This window comes from Phascolarctos cinereus, unplaced genomic scaffold (genome assembly GCF_003287225.1).
Source record: "Phascolarctos cinereus isolate Bilbo 61053 unplaced genomic scaffold, phaCin_HiC Scaffold_726;HRSCAF=1367, whole genome shotgun sequence".
In the NCBI taxonomy this organism is placed as follows: Eukaryota; Metazoa; Chordata; class Mammalia; order Diprotodontia; family Phascolarctidae; genus Phascolarctos; species Phascolarctos cinereus.
The window spans coordinates 256,030,723-256,053,230 of NW_027556098.1; the positions used below are offsets into that span (position 1 = coordinate 256,030,723).

The following is a 22,508-nucleotide window of genomic DNA, read 5'->3' on the forward strand; positions in this document are numbered from 1 at the left end:
TAGCTCATTCACGGGTAAATATAGTGAAAGGTAGAGTGTTGTGGGGGCAGGAAAGAGGTTCAGACACAATGCTTTAGGAAAACTGGAGGAGTAAGAGTACTTTCATTTAGGGGGATCAGGGAAGGCCTTGCAGAGTGGGAATCAATGGAGTATTAAAAAAAATTCTGAAAGCTGGAGATCAAGAGAGAGTGTATTCTTTATATGAGAAACAATCTGCATGAATAAACAGAGGCAGGAGATGGAATTTAGATTTGGGGAATGGCCAACAATTATTCAGTTGGGGTAGAGTATAGTATATATAAAAGGGAATAATGTTATATAAAATTTAAAAAAGAGATTGCATTCTGATTATAGAACACTAGCCTAAGGAGTCACTATTTTTCTTATAGGCAGTAGAGAGTCACAGAAGGTTTTGGGGCTTTGAAACAACATGCTAAGACTTTAAAGGCACAAGGTATAGGGGGAAAGTGCTACATTTAGAGCAGTAGGAACTGGATTTGAGCCCTGGCTCTGCCACCTACCAGCTGTGTGACCTTAGTTAAGTCAACCTCCCAGGACTTAAGTTTAATGTAAAATGAAAGTTTTGAAGAAGATGACTTTTTAAGTTCTAAATCCCATCCTCTATTTATTAGATTTGTTAGATTTCTTGGATAATAATGTCAAGGATGATTTGGAGAATAGAGACTTGGAGGCAGGGAGACAGACCATTTAGGTGGCTATTTCAATAGTCTAACCAATGGATAATGAAGGCTTGAACTTGATTTATGGCAGTATTAGTTAGAGAGAAGGGAATAGATGAAAAGATATTGTAGAGGTAGAATTGTTAGGACCTGATGACTGATTGATTGTTGGGTTTATCGTGGAGGCATAGTCAGGATCACACAAGATGTAGCAGCTTCCATGTTAAGGAGTGAAGGGCTTTGAAGTATGATATTCCAGAAGGCCAAGGAGCTAGGATTACAACCAAGAATCACTTACCCAGCAAAACTGAGTATAATCCTTCTGGGGAGGAAAATGGTATTCAATGAAATAGAGGACTTCCAGGTATGTCTGATGAAGAGACCAGAGACGATACTTGTTGTAACTCCTAAGAACTTTTTCATTATTAGGGGGAGAAGGAGTATACATAGAGGGCATGGGTATGAGTTGAATATGATGGCATGATATCTAAAAAAAAATGAAATTAAGGGGTGAGGAAAGAGGAATACACTGGGAGAAAGTGAAAGGGAGAGGTAGAATGGGGTAAATTATCACACATAAAAGAGGTGCAAAAGAGTTATTATAGTGGAGGAGAAGATGGGGGGAGCACTTGAACAGAGAATAATATACAAACTCAGTTGGGTATAGAAATCTATCTTACCCTACAGGAAAGTAGGAGGAGAAGGGGATAAGCAAAGGGGAGGAGTGCTGATAGAAGGGAAGAACAATTGAGAGAGGCAGTAGTCAGAAGCAAAACACTTTTGAGGAAGGACAGAGTTAGGTCTTGAGAGTAGATAACTGATATAATGGTAAGTAGAAAGTTAAGAGGAGGTACAATTTTGAGGAAAAGAATTTAAGTTTTGTGCATGTTGAGTTTGAGGGACATTCAGATGGAACTGCCAAAAGACATTTGGAGGTACAGAAATAGAGTTCAGGAGAGAGAATATGGCTAACTGCATAGATTAGTTATTAGGCTAGCTACATAGGAGTCTTTATATATAAGAAGATAATTGAACAAATTGGAAGCTGGTGAGGTCACCAAAGGAGAGATTATAGAGGTTGAAGAGGACCCAGGGTAGATTTGAAAAAGACTTAAGAAGCAGCAAAGCAATGATGGACAGGTAAAGGAGAAGCAGAAAGAGCAGCCAGACATACTTGGAGTATAAGTAGAGAGAACCAGGGAAGTGACGAATGTTTTTGAAGCCCACTTGGAAGAGTATCCAGAAGGGAGAGAATGGTCAGCTGAGTAAACACAATCCTTCATATTCTGTTCCATTTCACTGACAAGAAATACTTATTGACTACCTGACTGCTGACTCTGCAAGACATCCTGCTAGTCTCCAGGGATACAGTATTTCTAAAGAAGTTTTTTTTTCTCTTTTTAAGTGAGCAATACATTTTCTCACATGAATAGTTCATGTTCTTGACTTTTGTAAACTTTGGTCAGCTCTGGATTTATTTATTTATTTTTCCTTGATAGTATTTTTTTTTCCCAATTACATGTAAAGATAGTTTTCAACATTCATTTTTGTAAAATTTTGAGTTCCAAATTTTTCTCCCTCCTTCTTTTCCCTCCCCCCTTCCCCAAGACAGCTAGCAGTCTGATATAGGTTATACATGTACAATCACAACAAAAACCAGTGAAAATAGCGTGCTTTGACCTGCATTTGGACTCCAGAGTTCTTTCTCTGGATCTGGATAATGTTTTCCATCGCGAGTCTTTTGGAATTGTTTTGGATCATTGTATTGCTGAGAAGAGTTGTTTCTTGTAGTTCATCATCGCACAGTGTTGCTTTTGCTATGTATCATGTTCTCCTGGTTCTGCTCACTTCACTCAGCCTCAGACCATACAAGTCTTTCCAGGTTTTTATGATCCTGATTTATTTTTTAATAGTAAATAGGAAGAAGCCTTATTTCTTTCCTGAGCCAAATCAACAAGCATTTATTAAATGACTGCTGTGTGTTGGGCACTGTGCAAAGCACTGGGGATGCAAAGAAGGTCTATAAAAAGTTACTCTTAGAACTCAAGGAGCCTACAGACGATTAAGTTTCTTAAATGACTTCTTTCTTTGTCTGGTGGCTCACTGCTGTGTACTTTTTTTCTTTGAATTTTCACTCAATCTAGAGAGTCTTGAGGTTGAAGATATTTAATTATTCTTCCTCCTATTCCTTTGATGTTTTGGTTTTATGTTGTTGCTTCTCTCACCAATCCCTCTTCCTTCACTTTCACCCTCCACGTAGATTTAGTACTTGGCAATGTACTACAATTTATAGTCAATGCTGATTTTCTTTTGAGTATTAAATCATATATTGTCCTTTAGATTGCTTATGCATTCTACATAAGTATTATCATTCTAAACTCCAAAAATGTAGGACTACAATATCAAACTTTCATTTATTTATTTTTGGCTAGGCAATGGGATTAAGTGACTTGGCCAGGGTCACACAGCTAGTAAGTGTTCTGTGTCTGAGGTCACATTTGAACTCAGGTCCTCCTGAATCCAGAGCCAGTGCTTTATCCACTGAACCGTCTAGCTGACCCCACAACATCAAGCTTTTATGTCTCCTGAAGTAGCTAGCTTAGTGTTAGAGCACAGTATGTAGGTGTTCAGTAAATATCCATTTAAAGCAACCATTCCTTTTTAGTATTTAAAACTTGGCTACATGGCACCTCTTCTCCAGTGTAGTGCCCTGGTGGTAGTTATTGAGGAACGGTTCGGCTTGCCTGCCCTATCTCATGCTTCCTATGGGGGTATGGGAGGAGGAAGAGAAGTAAGTTAAATGTTCATGTTCTGGGCACTTTCACTGGTTCTCCCTCATTTCTAGAACCATCTCCCTCCTCATCTCCACATCCTGGCTTCTTTGGCTCCTTGAAATGTCAACTAAAGTCCTACCTTCTGCAAGAAGCCTTTCCCAATCTTTTCTCTAATTGTAAATCCAATTTATCCTGTATGTATTTTGTTTGTACATAGTTGTTTGCATATCTCCCCCATTAGACTGGGAACTCCTTGGGAGCAGGGATTGTTCTTGCCTTTCTTTGTATCCTAGTATCACACTGCCCATTGCACAGTAGGGACTTAAGTGATAGTTGATTGACTAGAAAAGATTCGGGCTTGGACAGTAAGATTTTTCTAGCTAGGAAACGGGGAGAAGAAAAGGCTTTTAGGGACTGGAGTAAAGGATAAGCACAGAAGGTGGTATAACAAGTGAAATTGTGTAAGTGTGAATGAGTATGTTGTGTGTGGGATGTTCTGTTTATCTGGGCTAGAAAAGAAGATATGAAATAAGGAAATAAGGGTGAGATAGTAGGGTTGGATTATGGAAGGTTTCAAAAGCCAGGCAGAAAAGTTTACGTTTAAGGTAGTTTGAGTAGAGGAGTAACAAGATGCAAACTGTCTTTAAAAAAGATAGGTCTGGCAGTAGTATGCAGGATGGTTGGAAGACTGAGCCTGGATAAGCTAGGCCAGCTAGGAGGGTAGGAGCATAACCAAAACATGACATAATGTGCATTAGGTGGTGTGACAGGAGAAATGAATAAAAAAGATTTTAAAGGAAAAATTCCAGATGTCAAGTCAAACAAGAAACATTTATCCAGTGTCTTCTATAAGTTGGACATTATGTTAGGAGCTGGAGATACACAGACAAAAATAACAGTTTCTGCCTTCTAGTTTGCATTCTACAGGGTAGACTTGTCCCTGTTTGGGAATTCCTCAGCCCAGAGATCCTAAAAACTTCCTGGAGAATAATTTTTCCTCCTTAGGTCCTTTGATTGGAAGGCAATAAATTAAGAGGCAAGGCTGGAAGTTTGATTAGCATCAGCTGATGGGTAGTTGTCCAGTAGCTAGAAACTCCTAGGAACACACACACACACACACACACACACACACACACACACACACACACACACACACACAGAGTCTTATACACAGCTTTAGGGCAAAAGGTGAGGCTGTTCATTGAATTGTGTGTCAGGTGATTTGGGGGAGGGGAGAGAATGTCTTAACTTTGGAATTACCTTGATGTCACTCTAGATCAGGTGACTGGAGTAGAGGCTTCCCTTTGAGATAGGTTAAGTCCAGTCCTGCAGGCTCCATTTCTTTGATCTCTAAGGTTACTTTCCTTGTTGGAGTTAGGAGAGAAGATAGTTCCCCTAAACTCACATAGGGTTCTACATTAGGGTTTACCTGTCTGGTGCACATTTCTGCTAGCTAGTTGGGTCCCCAGAGAGGTGATACTACTTCAAAGATTCTAGGGGTAACTTGGGTGGCTAACCTATTGAACCCTAGTTCTCAAGCCCAAAGTGGTGTGCTTTCCTTTTTAATAGGTTCAGTTTGGCACATACCTATAATCCCTGCCAGTAAGTCAGTTGAAACCGATAGATCACTTGAGTTCAGAAGTTCTGAACTGCAATAGGGCTAAGTTGATTGAGTGTCCACCCTAAATCCAGCACCAATATGGTGAGCCTCTGGAGATGGGTGAGGGGCGGGGTTATCATCCTGCCTAAAGAAGAGTGAATAGTCCTAGTTTGGAAATGGAGCTGGTAAAGATTCTATGTGCATCAGGAGTGGGATCGCTGCTCCACCTCATCACTCCCCTCTGCCTCTCTGGTTAGAGGGTAGGCTGAACCTCCTCATTTCTCACCTGACTGTACTATATTAGGACTTCTGGCTTCGCCACCATGGCCCAGAGTTGGGCACCTTCTCTTCCTCACCCCCCCCACCCCTGCTTTTTAGTTTCCTTTTGTGTGTTGTTTTCCTTCATTAGTTTGTAGATTCTTTCAGGCCAGGGACTATCTTTGTTTTTTCAGATTTGGATGCCCAGTACTTAACACAATACCTGTCACATAGCAGGTACCCAGTAAGGGCAGCTAGGTGGCACAGTAGATAGAGCACCAGACTTGGAGTCAGGAAGACCGAAGTTCAAATATGGCCTCAGACACTTAGTAAGTACCTGTGTGACCCTGGACAAATCATTTAATTCTGTTTATCTCAGTTTTTTCATCTGTAAAATGATCTAAAGAAGGAAACCACTTTGGTATCTTTGCCAAGAAAATCCCAAACTGGGTAATGAAGAGTCAGACATGACTGAACAACAAAAACAAAAAATAAATTTTTATTGATTGATTGGTCAATAGCCTCTATACTTCCAGTCTGGGTGAGCTAGGGAGAACCAGTCTCTAAATAAATAAAAAACAAACAAACAAAAGCCAGTAGACTTAGAGCTCTGACAAAGGTATTTACTCAAATTACACAACCCCAGTAATTACAAATAATTTTCCTCAACCCTAGGGTACACTTTCCTACAAATACACCCAGAATACAGAAGAGGGAAGAATGGGCAAAAACTTGGAATACAATAGCTAGGCACAAGTGTAAGGGACTCACTCAGAATCACAGGACCTTGAAGTCCTTTCTCCAGATGATTCTTGCAAAATTTGGTTATGAGTCACTAGCTGCTGTCTTGGTGGCTTAGCTGGGCTCCATCCTAGAATTAGATGTCTTATCCGTATTGGCTTATCTGCTAAACTAGGCCAGGTAGGTCACTTGGTGGTTAAACTGACTTCTCACTGGGCTCTGGATTGCAGGACTGGTTGCTTCTAGGCAGCTGCTGGTGGACATATGGGGCCATGCAGGTGTCTCTTTAGGGTGGGTTGCTCTGCTGATCTACAATCACCTTATTTCTGAAACTATTTATCTCCTCCAGGCTGCAGAAGGGAGAGGGGTTTGTGCTTTCTTTCTATAAATTCTTCTTCACTTAGAGGCCTCTTCACAACTCCATGTTTCCTTAGAGCTTTCAGGTTGGTTTTGGTTTTTTTGTTTTTACTTCCCAGACTCCTCTGAGAATCTTATGTAGGTAAAAAAATAGCTTGGAGCTTGAATTGTAGTCTGCCTAAATAGGTGCCTTCTTTGTCTTGCTGGCCTCTTCATATATAATTATAGTATTTAAACTCTCTACATTTTTTAGGGTAGAAAATGTTTATTTTGGGAAAGATTTTTCTTTACTGTTCATTCTGTCTTTTGCCTCTGAAGACCTATAATTCTGTCAAAGTCTCACTAGGGCATCTTACTACAATGTAACTTTCCCCCACCTCCTCCTTAGATGGAGGACATACCCTTATCCCCAGTATGTATCCTTTGTATATGGTTGTTTGCTTATTGTTTGTATGTAGTTGTTTGTGTGTTGTTTTCCTTCCTAGATTGTGAGTTCTTAGAAAGCACGGACTGATTTTTGCCTTTCATTGTACCTTCAGCTCTTAGTACAGTGCCTAGTACATTGCAGCACACTTAATAAATTCCAACTGACAAACAGTAAGGAAGCATCCAGTTTGACTGGACCATAAGAGGATATAAAGGGGAGAAAAATATAAGTATGGGAAGGTAGATTAAAGATAGGTTAGAGCTAAATTGTGAATGGCTTTAAAGGGCAGATCTGGTGCCTGATTTGATTTAGAGGATGAAAGAGAAAAATGACTGCAGAGATTCAACAGTTTCACACTTGTAATTGGGAGAATATAATGTTGACCAAATGCGGAGTAGAAATCGGAAAGTAGAGATGCTTTGGAGGCACAGGCAGAAGAAATATATTGGGTTTGAGGTGTTGCTTCGGAGCCATTTCCCTATCCACCAATGATGGCAAGACTTCCAAGTGTCCTTTCCTTTTTTCATACTACTTTCTGTCTATCAAGCTTCTGGGATCCTGTTGGCAGGAAGAAAAAGGAATGGAAAGGAAAGCATGCATACACATTTACTTTGATTTTATGAAAGAGGTGATAGCTAATTTTACCTTTCTCTTCTGTACGCCTGTGTGTATGTGTATACATACATTCTCACTGTAAATGCAGATTGATGTAAAACCAACTAATACATGCAGACAAAGCAAAAGCATTGTCCAGAAATACAACCTAGAGATTTCTCACTTGTTCTAGTAAAGCCTGTGAAAATTTCGCCTTAACAGCCACATTGTGCTAGCGTTGTGAGAAAAGTGTTTTGTATTTGTTACACTGTTTTTAACCAAAGATAAGATAAAAAAATAAGTAAGTTGCCTTTTCAAAAACAACTCTGATTTCTTGAATAAGTAGGGTTGATGGGGGCTGGGTGGAAGAGTGGCTCTGAGGTAGTAAGTCAATTTTTGTTTTGAAGGAGAAAAGATAATTCTGACTTAGCTTGTTCTGTTCCTATCTCAGGGCTCCTAGTAAAGGCTGTGGTCTATAATATTCATAGGTGGGATACTTCCAGAATTTCTTTCCCAATGATAAGGGGACCTGAGTGACCTGAGAGACCATCATAGATTTTAGAGCTAGAAGGATCTTGAATCATCCAATCTACCCATCTCCTTTTATAAACATGATGAAGAAACTGGCCCTCAGTTTCTTTATGTCTACAGAAGGTAGAATACTATGTTCAAGCTCTCAAAGGGATTAAATGACAGAGTTGATATTCAAAACTGGAGAAGGAAGCATCAGAAGGTGCTACTATTGAACATCTTCAGGGGTTTGTAGCTTGCAGCTACACATAGTAGGTCATCAGGATTAGTTTATTGCTAATAGAACATGTTGTTTGAAGATTAAAGTGCACATAGTTTCCTTATGCACATCTTTGCTTTTCTGAGAATTGGAAGGGGGTTTCTCAAATGAACTTGAGTGAGTGAAAATATTGCTAAAAGGCCATGGTTTGCATTGGCTTCATTTTATTACATGTCTTTGATGTAGATATTTTAAGAATGGTTTCCTAGTAAAGTGCTATACACCTATTGGATTTTCAGTAAAGGTTAACAAACGTTGAATTTTCAGATTTTTTTCTTACTCTAAAGGTAATAGTGTTGTGGAATTCCTCAAACAAAAGGTCCTAGGATCCTCCTGGAGATTAATTACCCCCATGATGGATCCAATTTTGACTGAAGGTCAACAAATTAAGAGACAAGGCTAGAAGATAAAAACTTTCACATAAAATGATAGGCATTTTTCAGGTAGATAGCAATGGTCAGAACAAAGGGAAATACACATTTGAGGCTTTATACAACCTTTGGGTGACAGTACCAGAGGTAAAAGAAGACTATCAGATAAGGCCTTTTAGCCACTTAATTTGGGAAGTTGAATAATAGGTATAGGATGTTGGGTGATTTAGGGAAGAATGTGTTAACCTTGGGGTTAGAACTGTTAACCTTGGGGTCTCAAGAGTAACAAAGGTCAGGTTGTTCTGGTGGATATTGCATTTCTTTGAGGTTTGTCGATACAGAATCTTGTGGAGGTGGCAGAAAATCTCTTAAGATAGTGGAAGCTTCCTTCAAAATAGAAATTTTTGTCCTTGCCAGTCTGAGAGTCTCTGCAACCCTGTAGCTGTTTCTTTGATTTCTAAGGTTCCTTATTCTGGGGAGAAGATGTTTTCCCCAAACTAACAGTCTGCTTTCTCCACAATAGTTCCTGATAACTTCTCAAAACGATGTTTCGTACATATCCAGGATACACTTCAAGTGTGGTTATAGGAAGAGATATGTCTTCCCAACTTGTTTCTTAAATGAGGTGAAACAGGTTAAGATTAGAAGAATTTGCCTTTAATTACCCGCAAAATGGTAAATAGATATGACTGGATGTAAATTATTATTTTTAAATACCTAAGGAAACTAAAATGAGAGTCTTCCTGCAAGATATGTAGTCATCTTCCTTTGACATCCTAAGGAGGCAATTTTTAAGGAAATTGATGAGAGATACTTCTATGTGTGTGAGGTACAGCTGGGGACTGGGGCAGGGGAACAGTTAAAGTAAACAGAACACTTCTTTGTGACGCTTGCCCAGAATCATTACGTTTCTCAGAGTAGGGATCTATAAGACCTGTTATTGACCTGCTTTCTTGCCTAGCATGTGGGGTGAATTTACCCTCACGAAAATGTTAATTCTGAAGTAGGTTATATAGGGATGGAAAAAGAATCATTAGGGTTTGTGTTGTATCCAAAGAAACCCTAATTAACACAGCGAAATGTCCTGAACCTGGGTATGGGCTGTATTGCTTCATGTTGCCAGGCAAACTCACGAAGAGACTGTCCTTAGGACCATGGAATGGGGAATCCTCCCCTGTGCGGGGGATGTGCAAACTATAGCACACTTGTCGGAGATACTCTTTGCTCTAGAGCTGCTTGCGTTATCCAGTAGGGCTTATTCGTAAGGCTGCTGAAGATTGATTTGTGCCATCCATCGCTTGCAGGCAAAATCCTTTTGCATCTCTCCATCAAAATCAAACACCACTACTCCGCCCCTCCCCTTTGTCCGCCCCTCGGATAGAGGCGGCTGCATCCCCCATTCTCCCAATTCCGAAGCGTGAGAATTTGTCTTTTTCCTCCTTGTTACCCAAGAGGGTTCTGGTTTGCAGTTGTGACTTGGGGCTGCCAAAGAACAATAGCCTCAGAGCTCAGCTGCCCTCCCTTGCCTCAGCCCAGCCCAGGCCTGGCCTTGGCGCTTTCCCTGCACCAGACAGAAGCTGCTCAAAGCTCCTGCCCTGCCCTCTGCTCCTCCTCGGCGCTCTCTGCTCTGGTGCTCAAGTGCAGTGCTGCCAAGGCTCGGGGAGGTGGGTACTGGTGGAGCAAGCGCCTGCGCCAGCCCCAGCTCGGGCAGGCAGGCTTAGGGGCGGGAGGAGGGGATGGCCACCGCTGCCACCTCTGCTGCCCTGCTCCTCTGCTGTCAGGCTGGAGTCTAAGCCTGGGGAGGGGGAGGAGAGAGGGAGGGAGGAGGAGGAGCTGGGAGCAGCAGCGGCAGCAGTCTCCGGGGGGGGGATAGGTACATAGGCGGGACCTGGGCATCGTGCTGAGAGCATCCTTCCCCCAGCTCTGTCCCCAGCAGCTGCCAGTGTTTGCTCGCCTCTTGCCTGGTTCCTGACTTCTTTTGTGTTCTCTTCCCTGCCCTGTCTGTTGCTTGCTGCAGGACCTGTTTATACCACCTCAAGCTACAAGAAAGCGGATGATGAGATGTCCGGGACCACGTCCACTGCTGACCTGGAGGAAGCACCTACTCGTACCATTTACTTCAACCAGCCCCAGCAGACCAAGTTCCACGACAACCAAGTCAGGTAAAAAAAAAATGGGGCAGTTGGGAGGAGGAGCAAGGAGAAACCCTTCCTTGCATGCACAGTTAGGATGCTAGGTGCTGTTTCTTTCCAGCGACTCCCTCAAAGAACAACAACCATACAAAAAGCAGTTGTATTCTGTGGACCCCTCTGGTTTGGAGTACTTGCCCTCTTGACACTCTCATCCCTTTCCTCTTTTGCTCAGGTGATCCTTTGCCTCAAGCCCTCATAGTTCCTGGAATCCTGAGCAAAGGCTCCCCTGCCCCCACTTCTAAGAGAGGGATCCTTTCTCATCCCAAGGCCCTCACCCAGGGGATCCCCTTGAACCTATTGCTGAGCAGTACTGTGTAGCCAAATGCTAGAAGATATTTCTTGTTTACAGACTGCACAGGCATCTTTTTTAAAAAAAGAAATGACACACTTCATAAAGCTTTATTACCCAAGCATTGTACCTGGCAATTAATTAGTCAAACAGCCTGTCATAAGAAACACCTGGTTTTCACTTGTTTGAGCTTAGAGTAATGAGAACTAAGTTTGCCCAGCTTCTCTGACATTGGCATTTAAACACAGAGTTGTAGAATGTTAGCAGTAGGAGGTGCCCTAGAGGTAATATCTAGTCCTTTCCTTTTACGGAAACGGAAACTGTGACTGGAGGAGGTGAAGTGATTTGTCTCAGGTCATATTACAAGTTAGTAGGAACCTAGTACTAGAACCTTGGTCTCTTTGACTTCTAGTAAAACATTCTTCCTTGAAGGCTCTGTTTAAAATATTTTACAATTTTTTTATTAAGAGAAGAAAAATATTTTGACAGTTCTATTAAAGAAAGATTATTTCAGCAACTATCATAAGTGACTTAATTAGAATAAGCAGTGGTATTAACATATGGAATGACTTCTTTCTTGATGAAGAAGAGCATTATGGGTGTCATGGATTTTCTCTTTGAACCTCTGATCAGTTAAATAAAATGATTAGTGTTGCCTTTAGTGAAAGGATAGTTTAATATTACTGTTAGAAAAACTACATGCTTTTCTTTACTATCATTTTTCAGACTTGCTGTCTGACCATTGATGGACTGAGATGTTGGTTTCTCTATGGTGGGGAGATTTACTCCATTCATTCAGTAGTTTTCCAAGCTGTTCATATTCTCAGCTTCCATTTTAGAAGAAAGGCTTTCTTTCTGAGCTAGCCTGGGCCTGGCCTGTGCTGATATACCTGTGTACCTGTATTAATTCATACCTTTTGCTGTAACTTGCCTATATAAAGTTAAATCATAAAAGTATTTTACATTAAGATAGGAATTGAACAGTTAGGATATTTCTCTTTCTTTCAAGAGTTCAGTGTGCTGACAGGTGTTCTTTCTATTTGACTTCCAGAGTTTAGATCTTATTTGTGTTCTTATTTATTTTTGTCTTCAAATGCTACAGAGGAAATGTGATGGGAGATGGGTATCTTTCGTCATCCTCACTCAGGAAAAAGCTCCTCGTCCCTTTCTTAACTTCTATAGAAGGGGTGTAGTAGAGGAAGTTTAATTCCTGCAGTCTATATTAGGACAAAATTATTTTCTTGAGTCTCATTGCAGTTTAATAGTAGAATTTTAAGAGACTAGTGTGTTGCATGCTTTCAGATATGGTGTGGTGTGCATGTAAACTACAGAGTGTTAACAGCGAGAAAAAATTACAGTAGTCCTTCCTTCTCCCCACCTCCTCTTATGCCTCGGGATAAAAAACCCTGTATAAGTGATCTAAGTTAGAATCAAATTAGCTGAACCTTGTACTTATTAATTATTAAAATATTGTCTGTATATATTCAAGTTTCATAGCATGTACTGTCAGCATAAAATTGGCTCAAAATTGAATAGTTAAGATCTTGAACATTTAAATGTAACTTGCTTTATGGTCTGGGAGCCCAAGCATGCTTGATGTACAACATGTCTGTCAGTAGGAATGACAACCAGACTAATCATATAACATTATCCCTAAGAGGCTTATCATAATAGCATATCATTTCATCAAGAATTCCTTGCAAAACTTGCTTGGACTCTTAATGGTTATCAGAGGGAGGTAAATTATGGCGTCTTTTACTATCATAGTGACTTTGAAGCTTGCCTTTTTTTTATTTAAAGATTTCAGTCAGTTATTGATAATTGTCAAGGCCCTTCTTTTTGGCCAGAAAGGTTTGTTAAGAGTCTAAAACAGAAAAAAAGATCTATTTTTATAATCAAATTGAACACCAAGATTTTATTACTTTGTTTTCATCTTCCAAGGCATTATTTAGGAAAATCACATCACTCTGAGGAAGGACAATTTCCCATAGAGGGAGAATCCCAGATTCTAGATCACTGGTGTTTTCCCCCTAAGTATGATGAAAAATAATATACTATTTTTTTCTAGAGAATAGTACCAAATAAGTTATTTGAGGTGGATCATAGTTTTATATAAAGAGACCTACAATTTGGTTGGACCTTGCTTAAGCATGATTCTTGGTTTCTAATTTCTAACTTTTTACTGGCTTGGCGCTTTATTGCCAGGAGGCTAATCTCTTGCTCCACCAACCATAGGTAGCTAAGGATTTGATTCAGAAAAGGATCACAGTTGGGGATGTCTGCTCAGGTGACTGTGCAGTTGGGACATAAAGTATAAGATGGAGGAGAAGAGGCTAAGTTTTCAGAAAGCAGGGGAAGGGGAATGGAGGTTGATTCTGAGCTTATTCTAGGAATAAGGGAAGCAGAAAGGGGAGAAGATTGCCCTAAATCTCTTCATGAACTAGACTTACTATGCATGCCGTCTCTATTTGATAGCTCTGAAATGTAGAGCTTTACCTTAAGCAATTGTCTTTCCAATTGCCTCTTGTCATTTTACAGCTGGTAGCCAAGTCCCTTAGGGACAGCTAGGTGGTACAGTGGATGGAGGGCAGGGCCTGGAGTCAGGAAGACTCGTCTTCCTGAGTTCAAATTTGTCCTCAGACACTTACTCTAGCTATGTGACCCTGGGCAGGTCACTTAACCCTGTTTGCCTCAGTTTTCTCACCTGTAAAATAAGCTGGAGAAGCAAATAGCAAACAACTCTAGTATCTTTGCCAAGAAAACCCCAAATAAGGTAATGGAGAGTCGAAATGACTAAGTCCCCAAATATTCAAGCTAGAAATAATGTTGGTGTTTCATCTCAAATCTACAATTTCTTGTAGTTCATCATTCACTTAAAATATTCCATTTTGATTTAAGATCATTCATGCTAGTAAGCTACAAATATACCTTTTCCTCCTAGGCAATAATCTTCTTCAGAGTCAGCATGGCATCATGGATAGAGATCTGGTCTGAAAGTCAGGAACACTTGAGTTCATCCTTCTGACCCAAACTGACAATGTGACTGTATTAACCTTTCAGAACTCCAAGAAGCTCTGAAAAACTCTGCGATAGGCGGTGTCCATAGAAATTCCTTCCTTTGGGGGAAATGACAATCATAGAATCCCATTGACATGTATCACTTGTAAATGATAGTTGGAAGTAGTTTAAAAAAATGATGTGACATAGCTCAGCATAGGATAATGTGCCCTATTTTATGTAACAAATGCCTTTCTACAAAGTTGAGTGAAAGACAAATTTTGGTAGTTTGAATTGTGCTTTAAACCCCCTATGAGAACTTGCTGTTTAAAAACATAAGAAGCCAGTGAACCTTTTTTGTTATGTGAATAACCATCTCTTAATTTGATTTGTAAAGCTAGTTTCACCCAAATTTACTCAGAAGAATATACCTGTGTTCAAAATCAAGTTAAAAAACCCCACACAACTCATACATTGAGAAATCAGTATTTATATAATCAGGAACTGGGCCTGGTGCCTAGATGTGGCCTTTTTATGTGGTTGTAAATATCTGATTCTTGAATTGGGGCTTAAAAGCTAAAACAAGTTGTTTTCACAGCTCTTTTGAGATAGAATTCTTAAAAGCAAGATGGGAATGTAACCATATGCCCAGGTATTTAATGCATCATCCATTTCAAGTGGGAGTTTTTTCTTGGCAAAAATAACTCAAGAGTTCAAGCAGCCAGTTACTAGAGCAGCAGCCAAATAGCAATGATAGGATTTTAATTCCAAAGGATACAAGAGCTTACTTCCTCAGGTCGTCTTGTATGTAACTGAAGTCAAATTGTGATTGTCAGTAAAAGGTTGCCTTGCATTCATTGGCTTTAAATTACAGTCATCTTCCTTTGTAAAGTAATAACTATTTACTGGCCCTGTTTTAATGCTATACGGGGTCATGGTTTTATTGTAGTGTCTGTACAAGTTGTTCACGTGCTAAGAGCCTGGTTCTTGAGAACCTCTTTTCTGATATTGCTAAGATGAGATTTTTGGCTATAAAGAATGAAAGGGGACAAAATCCCATCTTGAATGGGAATTATGTCAACTTATTTTCCGCTTGAAGGACCTGTGGCTTCATCTATCTGGCTAGTCCTTCCAACCACACAGATCCCATCCCCTCCATGCCTTAAAGGACGATTCTGATTTTCCATGCACCCTCACCCCCAAATTATCACTTGATAGTTAACCTTCTATCTATGAGCCTCCACATTTAGCTTAGTTGGGTGTCAGATGTGACATATACACATAGCTCATTTTCAGGATCTTTACTCACATCCTTCCAACTTGGTAAGACTGTCAGAGCCTTCATTGGCACTGCTTGTGAAATCCATGGCCACTTCTGTTTCACTTGGAAGCACTGGAGTAGAGAAACCTTGTAGAAGAAAGGTTTTAGCAGAAAGGGGTTATTAGGGTACATGATTTAATGCTTTGATCATTGCAAATCAAGCAGTATTTGGTGATCATCACCACCAACAGAAGGTAGGTACTGTGTAAGCAGCCCCAAGGTGTTGGGGGGTAGAGGAGAGGTAGAATTGGAAGAAGAACCATAGTCTAACTGTAATAAGACAAATATTATACCATCATCTACATTGCAAGTAAAAGCTTTAGAGACCATTTTGGATAAAGTGTGGAAGTCCTACATGTCCCTGAATGTGAAATAGGTATTCCCATGATACAAAGCAAGAGAATATAGACTTTAAGCGCCTCAAGTATAAGAACTACCCTTTTTAAAAGTCTTCATATCCATAGTGGTTATTATTGTGCATATAGGTGCTTAACAGAGGTTTGTAGAATTGGTATTTTTTTTTAAATTTCAATTGAAAACATATATATTTTTTCAAAACATTATTTATAATTATCTCTAGTCATGAAACAGCCCACACATTTTCACCCTCTCTTAGACAGTTTGGCTTCTGAGGCAGTCGTGTTCATTATGTCTGCAGCTCAAGCACTGAGCACTCAATGAAAATGAATTCAGTGAGATCACTGTCATACTCCTTTTTATATAAATACCAACAAATGTCAGAGGGCAAATACAAACCCTGCATGGAAATCCTGTAAATAACATTTTTAACCAGTGCAAAGAGAATGTTGGGCTATGAGAACACCTGGTGATTTACCAGGTTCCCCAGATAACCAACCTCCAAGATGATGCGCTATCACATGGGTTCTCTAGTTCAGTCATCTACTCTGCACTTGTGCTTATTGAGTTTTATTCTTCAAAGCTAAAAAGTAAGTTAGTCAATGTTGTTTGTCAGGCATTAGCCAATTTTGTCCTCCTACTGCTTGCAAGGAAAGGATACATTTCTAAGAAATTAGAGGGCTGTTTAAATGACTTATTTGCTTATCTTTAATTGCCCTCAGAAAATGTAGTAAATACATGCTGAAGCTATCCAAGTGCAAGGACAAGTCCTACTCATAGCTGTGAGAAGTAGGTTTAACAAAATTTTTTTTGAATTAACAAGTATTTATTTTCTCTCCTTCCCACTAAACCCCATCCCCTCTGCCTCCTCAAACCTTAACAGAAAAAAACAAAAACAAAGGCATTGTAAAAATATGTGTAGTCAAGCAGAATAAATTCCTACATTGGTCATATCCAAAAATATGTCTCATTCTACACCGTGAGTATATTGCTTCTGCCGCTAAGCAAGTGTCTTATTTCATCATCATTCTTCTGGATCATGATTGCTCATTGCCCTGGTCAGTGTTCTTTTTTCTATACAATGTTATTATTGTATAATACTGGTCTTCTAGTTTTGTTTATTTCATACCAATTAATGAGTCTTTCCTTTTTTTTTAAACAATCCCTTTCACTATTTCTTAAAGCACAGTTATTATCCATTCCATTCCTATACCATAATTCATTAATTCCCCAAAATAATGGATACCATCTTATTTCTATTTTTGGCTACCACAAAAAGAGCTGTTATAAATATTTTTGTACACATAAATCCTTTTCCTTATTCTTTAGTGTAAGCAATAAATTAGGAGCTAGTTGGCACAGTAGATAGAGTGCTGAGCTTGCAGTCAGGAAAATCTGAGTTCAGATTCTGACACAGACACTATTGACTATATGAACTTGGGCAAGTCATTTAACCCCTGTTGTTTCAGTTTCCTCAACTATAAAATGGAGAAATACCTCCCATTGGTTGTGAGAATCAAATGAGAACATTTATAAAGCACTTAGCTTAGATTCTGGTACACTACTGAGAATTTACACTTACTAGGAATTTAATAAACCTCTTATTCTCTTCCCTTAGTTAAAAGAATCAGCTGATCAGACTATTGCATTGCTCAGTCTTTGTCTTCTCTCCTTTGCCTTAACTGCTGTTGTCCACTGTCTCTGGACAACCTCGATCACCACTTAAAAGGTTATCTGGAATTGGTTAGGTAGATCTCAGTAAAGGAGGTGTAATTTTAGGGCATTTCAGGTCTCTTAGAGATGTTGCCTTCAGGAGGAGTAACAGCCGTTGTGTGGGTTGAGATTGTGTCATGGTCTTTACTCTCTCACGCTAGCTCACGACTCTCTGAAGCATCAGAGAGGAGTCATCAGTCTAGAGCCTGTTAGGTTTTGAGATCACATAGGATACTTATTGCCCCTGGTTTCTGGTGTTGATAGGGTGGCTTGTTTAGGACAGGAAGAATTAAAGAAGAAATGTATGAGATTTCTGAAGGTATGGATTTGGTATCCCTATGCAGGGAGTCAGAGCTATGAAACATTGCAGGAAGTATTTGGGAAAGTAGGAGTTGTAGCTGCCTGGTAATGGTAGAGTAATAAGTTGAGAATGGGCTGTGTGGAGTCCTGAGATATCCTAAAAGAGGGTTATATTTTCAGCCCCAAACTGTAGAATGTACTCTTTGTTTTTGGTTTGTTCTGGACATCTCAAATGATTGTATTCCTCATGAGCAACAAATGGTAGGTTTAAAAAATTCTGCAAGGTGCTGGATAGTTCTGATAGTGAATGATTGCTCAACCAACTCTTCCTTTGCTTCCTCAAACCCTGGCAAGAGGTAGTGAGAGGAAAATAGAGCTCTTTTGAAAGCCAGGACTGTGTAGCCGTGGAAGAGATATGGCCTCTTCAGATAGATCTGCCAAGATCTTACTTCAACGCCACATTCAAATAAGTGTCCCATGTCGTCTTTGGTGATCTGTTCTGACATTAGGACACATTTGTGCAAGATGTTGTGGTAGGATAACTTTAGGGGCAAAAAAAAGACCTGCTAGAATCTGGGAATTAACTAGGGACTTTCCTATATATAGTTGATCATTCATAGATCTAAAGGTAGAAGGAACCCCAGGGGCCATCTAATACAACTCTTTTACCTTACACATAAGGAAACTGAGACCCAGGAGCCTCTGTTAATCCTGAAATATTTCTTTACTGAACAATAACCCACTTACAATGCTTTATGGTTAGCAAAATTGTTATAATACTCCCAATCCTGTGAAACAGTAAATGTAAGTATCCCCATTTTACAGATGAAAAAAGTGAGGCTCTGAGAGGTTCAGTGACTTGCTTATACTTACATGCTTTCTCATTTCTGTTTGCTATTATTCCTAATGCTTTTCTGCCTGGCTCCAAGTTTATTAATTCTAGACAGCTCTTTTTTCAGAACACCCTCTGAAATTATTACTGCGAGTTGACCAGAGACCCTATGGATTGACTGATTCCAGAAAAGCAAATATCTCATTCAGAACCAATTTCCTAAATGAGATACCTAGGACATCTAGGAAATATCTGTTTTTATCCTCAATTTCCATGTTGATGTGTGTTCTTCAGGCTCAGAAAAGCAGTCAGTGGAATAGTGAAAACTTCAGTGTTATTACTACTTAAAACCCTAGTGATTAATGCTAGCTAGCTTAGTTAAATGCAAAAAAAGAATTCTCTTTCAATCTTCCAATAGTTGGGAAAAGACATAACTCAATCATAGACAGGCCCGAGCTGGGGACTGAGGGCAAAGAGTGTTGTTCAGCAATCCTGCAGGGTAATTAAGGGGTAACAGCATGGTACAGTGAAGAGGGTGCTGCCTTTAGAATTAGAGAATCTGGGTTTGAAATGTCAGCTCTGTTACTTACTACCTATGTGACCTTGGGATAACTTTCCTCATCTGTCATATCTCACATCTGACCCCTTCTCTACCCTCACACAGCTATCACCTTAGTTCAGGCCCTCAATACCTCTTGCCTTAGTTATTGCAATTAGTTTCCCTCCCTCAACTCTCTTACTGCTCTGGTCCATCCTATATATCACTCCCAAAGAAATTTTCCTTAAATGCAGACCTGACCATGTGATGCCTCTACCCTGTCAACTCTAGTGGCTTTCTATTGCCTTTAGGATAAAATATAAACTCTTCTGTTTGACTTTTAAATCTCTGTATAACCTGACACTAACTTATCTTTCCAGCCTCATTGGGCAGTGTTCTTTTTTGCACTCTGATACAGCCAAATGGGCCTTCCCTCTGTTCCTTCTATACTATGCTCCATTCTCTCTCTTCATTCCTTTGCCCTAGCCATCTTTTTTTTTTTTTGGCTAGGCAATGGGGTAAAGTGACTTGCCTAGGGTCACACAGCTAGTAAGTGTCAAGTTGGATTTGAACTCAGGTCCTTCTGATTCCAGGGCCAGTGCTCTATCCACTTTGCCAGTTAGCTGCCCCTGCATTAGCCATCCTTTAGACTTGCAATGCACTCCTTCCTTATCTGTGCCTCAGAGTACATTTCTTCTTTTAAGATGCAGCTCGGCACCATCTTCAGCATGAAGTTTTTCCTAATTCCCTCAACTGTTACCACCCTCCTCTCAAAATATCTTGTGTTTAACTAATTTGTATATTTTTGCATTTAACATTATATTTATGCCATATATATATATATATATATTATATATACATGACCCCTTAGAATGCAAGCTCGTTGTGAGTACAGGGTTTGAGTACTGTTTCTTTCTTTGTAACTACAGGGCCTATTGCAGTGCTTAACACATAGGTATTTTAAAAATACTTGCTGATAGATAGACTCTACTCAGTGCATTTGAGGGAGAAGGGGTTGGGTGGAAAAAAAATGTTAGAATATGAATCCTAAATGATTTGCCACCTGATTTCAGAGGAGTTCATAGTGATTTTTGGTTGGGATGGCAGCTAAGAAACTTGACAATGAAAAACCTCATGTCTGAGAACTTGACTTTTTGTCGTTGTTGTTTGTCTTTTGCTTTTGAAGAGGACCATGACATCAGGGAAGCGATACCATGACGTGCAAGTGAATTGGATTTAAGTGAGGGAGGGCTGTGCAAAGTCACCAGCCTCACTTTCTCCTCCAGAGCTACTTGGGTCCAGGAGCAAGATATAGATCAGGAGGAGCAGAGATGGCCCAGGACGCAGTGGGAGATCTTTGGACTTTTTAAGCTAAGGTCTTTAATGGGCCTCAGTTGGACTGAGGCAGAGCCCATTCAGTGATTAAAGCTAGATAAGAATAGAGGGAAAGAATGGCCTCTTTAAAAAACAGATCTGGGAGGGATGGACCCTCAGAGGGCATTGCCATTTATGATCTTATAGGGAAAGTGAATATAGTTTGTACGTGTTACTCATAGCTGCTCTTATTTGTGAACTACTTCAGCCAACGGCAAATTCATAATTAAAAACACTAATCAGCAGCCTGCCCCTTTTAAGAGGGATTGTGAATAAAGAGAACAAAAGAAGCATCAGCTCTTTCATTGTTGGGATGGTAGAATGTATGCAAAGTAATTTCCAGAACATGCAAGGTTAGACTTGGTATTAAATGCTGATTGATCCCTTTCTGTTTCCTCTTTTTAAATGATAGCTAATTCTATAAACTTTAGTTACTGTCTTATCAGTAAAACTATCATTTTTAAATCAATACAAAGTAATTTTTGTAAAGGCTCATTTCTGATAGAGTTCTATGTTTATCTGGGTCCACAGTTGAGGTTAGATCATAAAAGCTACAATGATGTAAATGATACCTTGTGATGGTATCACATGTCATCTCTAATGGCAGTGGTGTAATTCCTTGTTTACACGTTCCACATCTCTAAGAGCTATCAGACACACATTTGACAAAGCCTCTGGTGCTATTCTTATGAAGAAGATCAGATTTAGGAGAGTTAATGGGTCAGTTAGATGGGTTCAGAACTGGTTAAATGGCCACACCTAAAGAGAAGTCATTAATGACCTCATTTCTTCTTGGACAGAAGTCAATAATGGGGTGCCCCAGGGATGTGTGCTGTAGGAGATAATATTTGCAAAGCACTTTGCAAACCTTAAAATACTATATAAATATTAGTTATTATAATTATAATCATAATGATCATCACTGTCAGTAGCTTAGATAGGTGACATGCTTATCATGCTTGCAGAGGACATAAATCTGGGAGGGATAGCTAACACTGAAATGACAGACAGGATTTTTAACAAAAAGACCTTGATAAGATAAAATATCTCATTAATTCTAATAAGATGAAATTTAATGAGGATTAATGTAAAACTCTTACGGTCTTGGTCTGTCCGAGTATCTAGTACAATACTCCATATGTGGTAGGTGCTTAATAGATACTTATTTTTTAATTTGTTCAGGCTTGGATATATGTGCATCATAGCTTTAGTATGGACTTGGACAATTTGGGGCTTCATCATTAATTGACTGTGAACCACAGCTGGTATTTTAAATCATTTAATTAAAATTGACTTTTTGTGGAGTGGGGGTTATGTTGTACTTTTTAAATGCCTGTTTCTTTTTCTTACTTTATTTTCTTGGTCTTTGGAATTTGCAGGATAAGGAACAGTGTTTTAAAAATGTTCCCTATAATATTTAGCACTGTGGGTGTCTAATATTAAATATAGCACACTTAATGACAGGTCCCTACGTGATAGAGTAGCAGTCAACTTTAAATTACACTGTGAAGAATGTTTTTCTTTTCTAATAAGCCTGATGTGCAGCAAAGGTGTTATGATAAATAATATTGTCTGGTCTGTGAAATGAAATTTACCATGCTTTATTTGACAGTCCTTAAAATAGAACTCTCTCCTTTGAAACAAAAAGACTTTTGCTGAATAATACCATAATTACTTCCATGGTGCTCAGTCTTATTTTGTTTAATGCTGCTTTATATTAATATTTAATGTGTTACCTTTACAAAATTAGAGTTCTTTAATCATTTCAGTCATGATGTATCAGAGTAAATCTAATTACTTTATATGAATGGCTTTGCCAAGGGTGGGTAGAAACATTAACTTTTGTATTACAGTGGTGCCTGCCAGCTGTCCTGAAGGGTTGGTAAGCACGTCTGTCTCAAATGAAGTTGATATTTCACTTTATGTTCTCATTAAAGGGGAAAATAATTTTTAAATTTGGAGAAGTCCATTTATTAAGGAAAAAAAACAGAAACTGAACCAAA

At 39.4% G+C, this 22,508-nt stretch overlaps 1 protein-coding gene across 6 annotated transcripts in view; it reads left to right on the forward strand.

Moving 5' to 3' along the window:
• Positions 1–22,508, forward strand: part of ATP8A2 (ATPase phospholipid transporting 8A2) — a 756,382-nt gene that overhangs the window by 121,193 nt on the left and 612,681 nt on the right. For 4 of the 6 annotated variants that reach the window (XM_020997141.2, XM_078147076.1, XM_078147075.1 and 1 more), the window contains exon 2: positions 10,610–10,754. In XM_020997141.2, the coding sequence (XP_020852800.2) occupies positions 10,610–10,754 (145 nt within the window). Of the gene's footprint in view, positions 1–9,519; positions 9,596–10,022; positions 10,257–10,609; positions 10,755–22,508 lie in introns of those variants that run through there. The other 2 variants (XM_020997146.1, XM_078147077.1) reach the window with 2 other exon arrangements.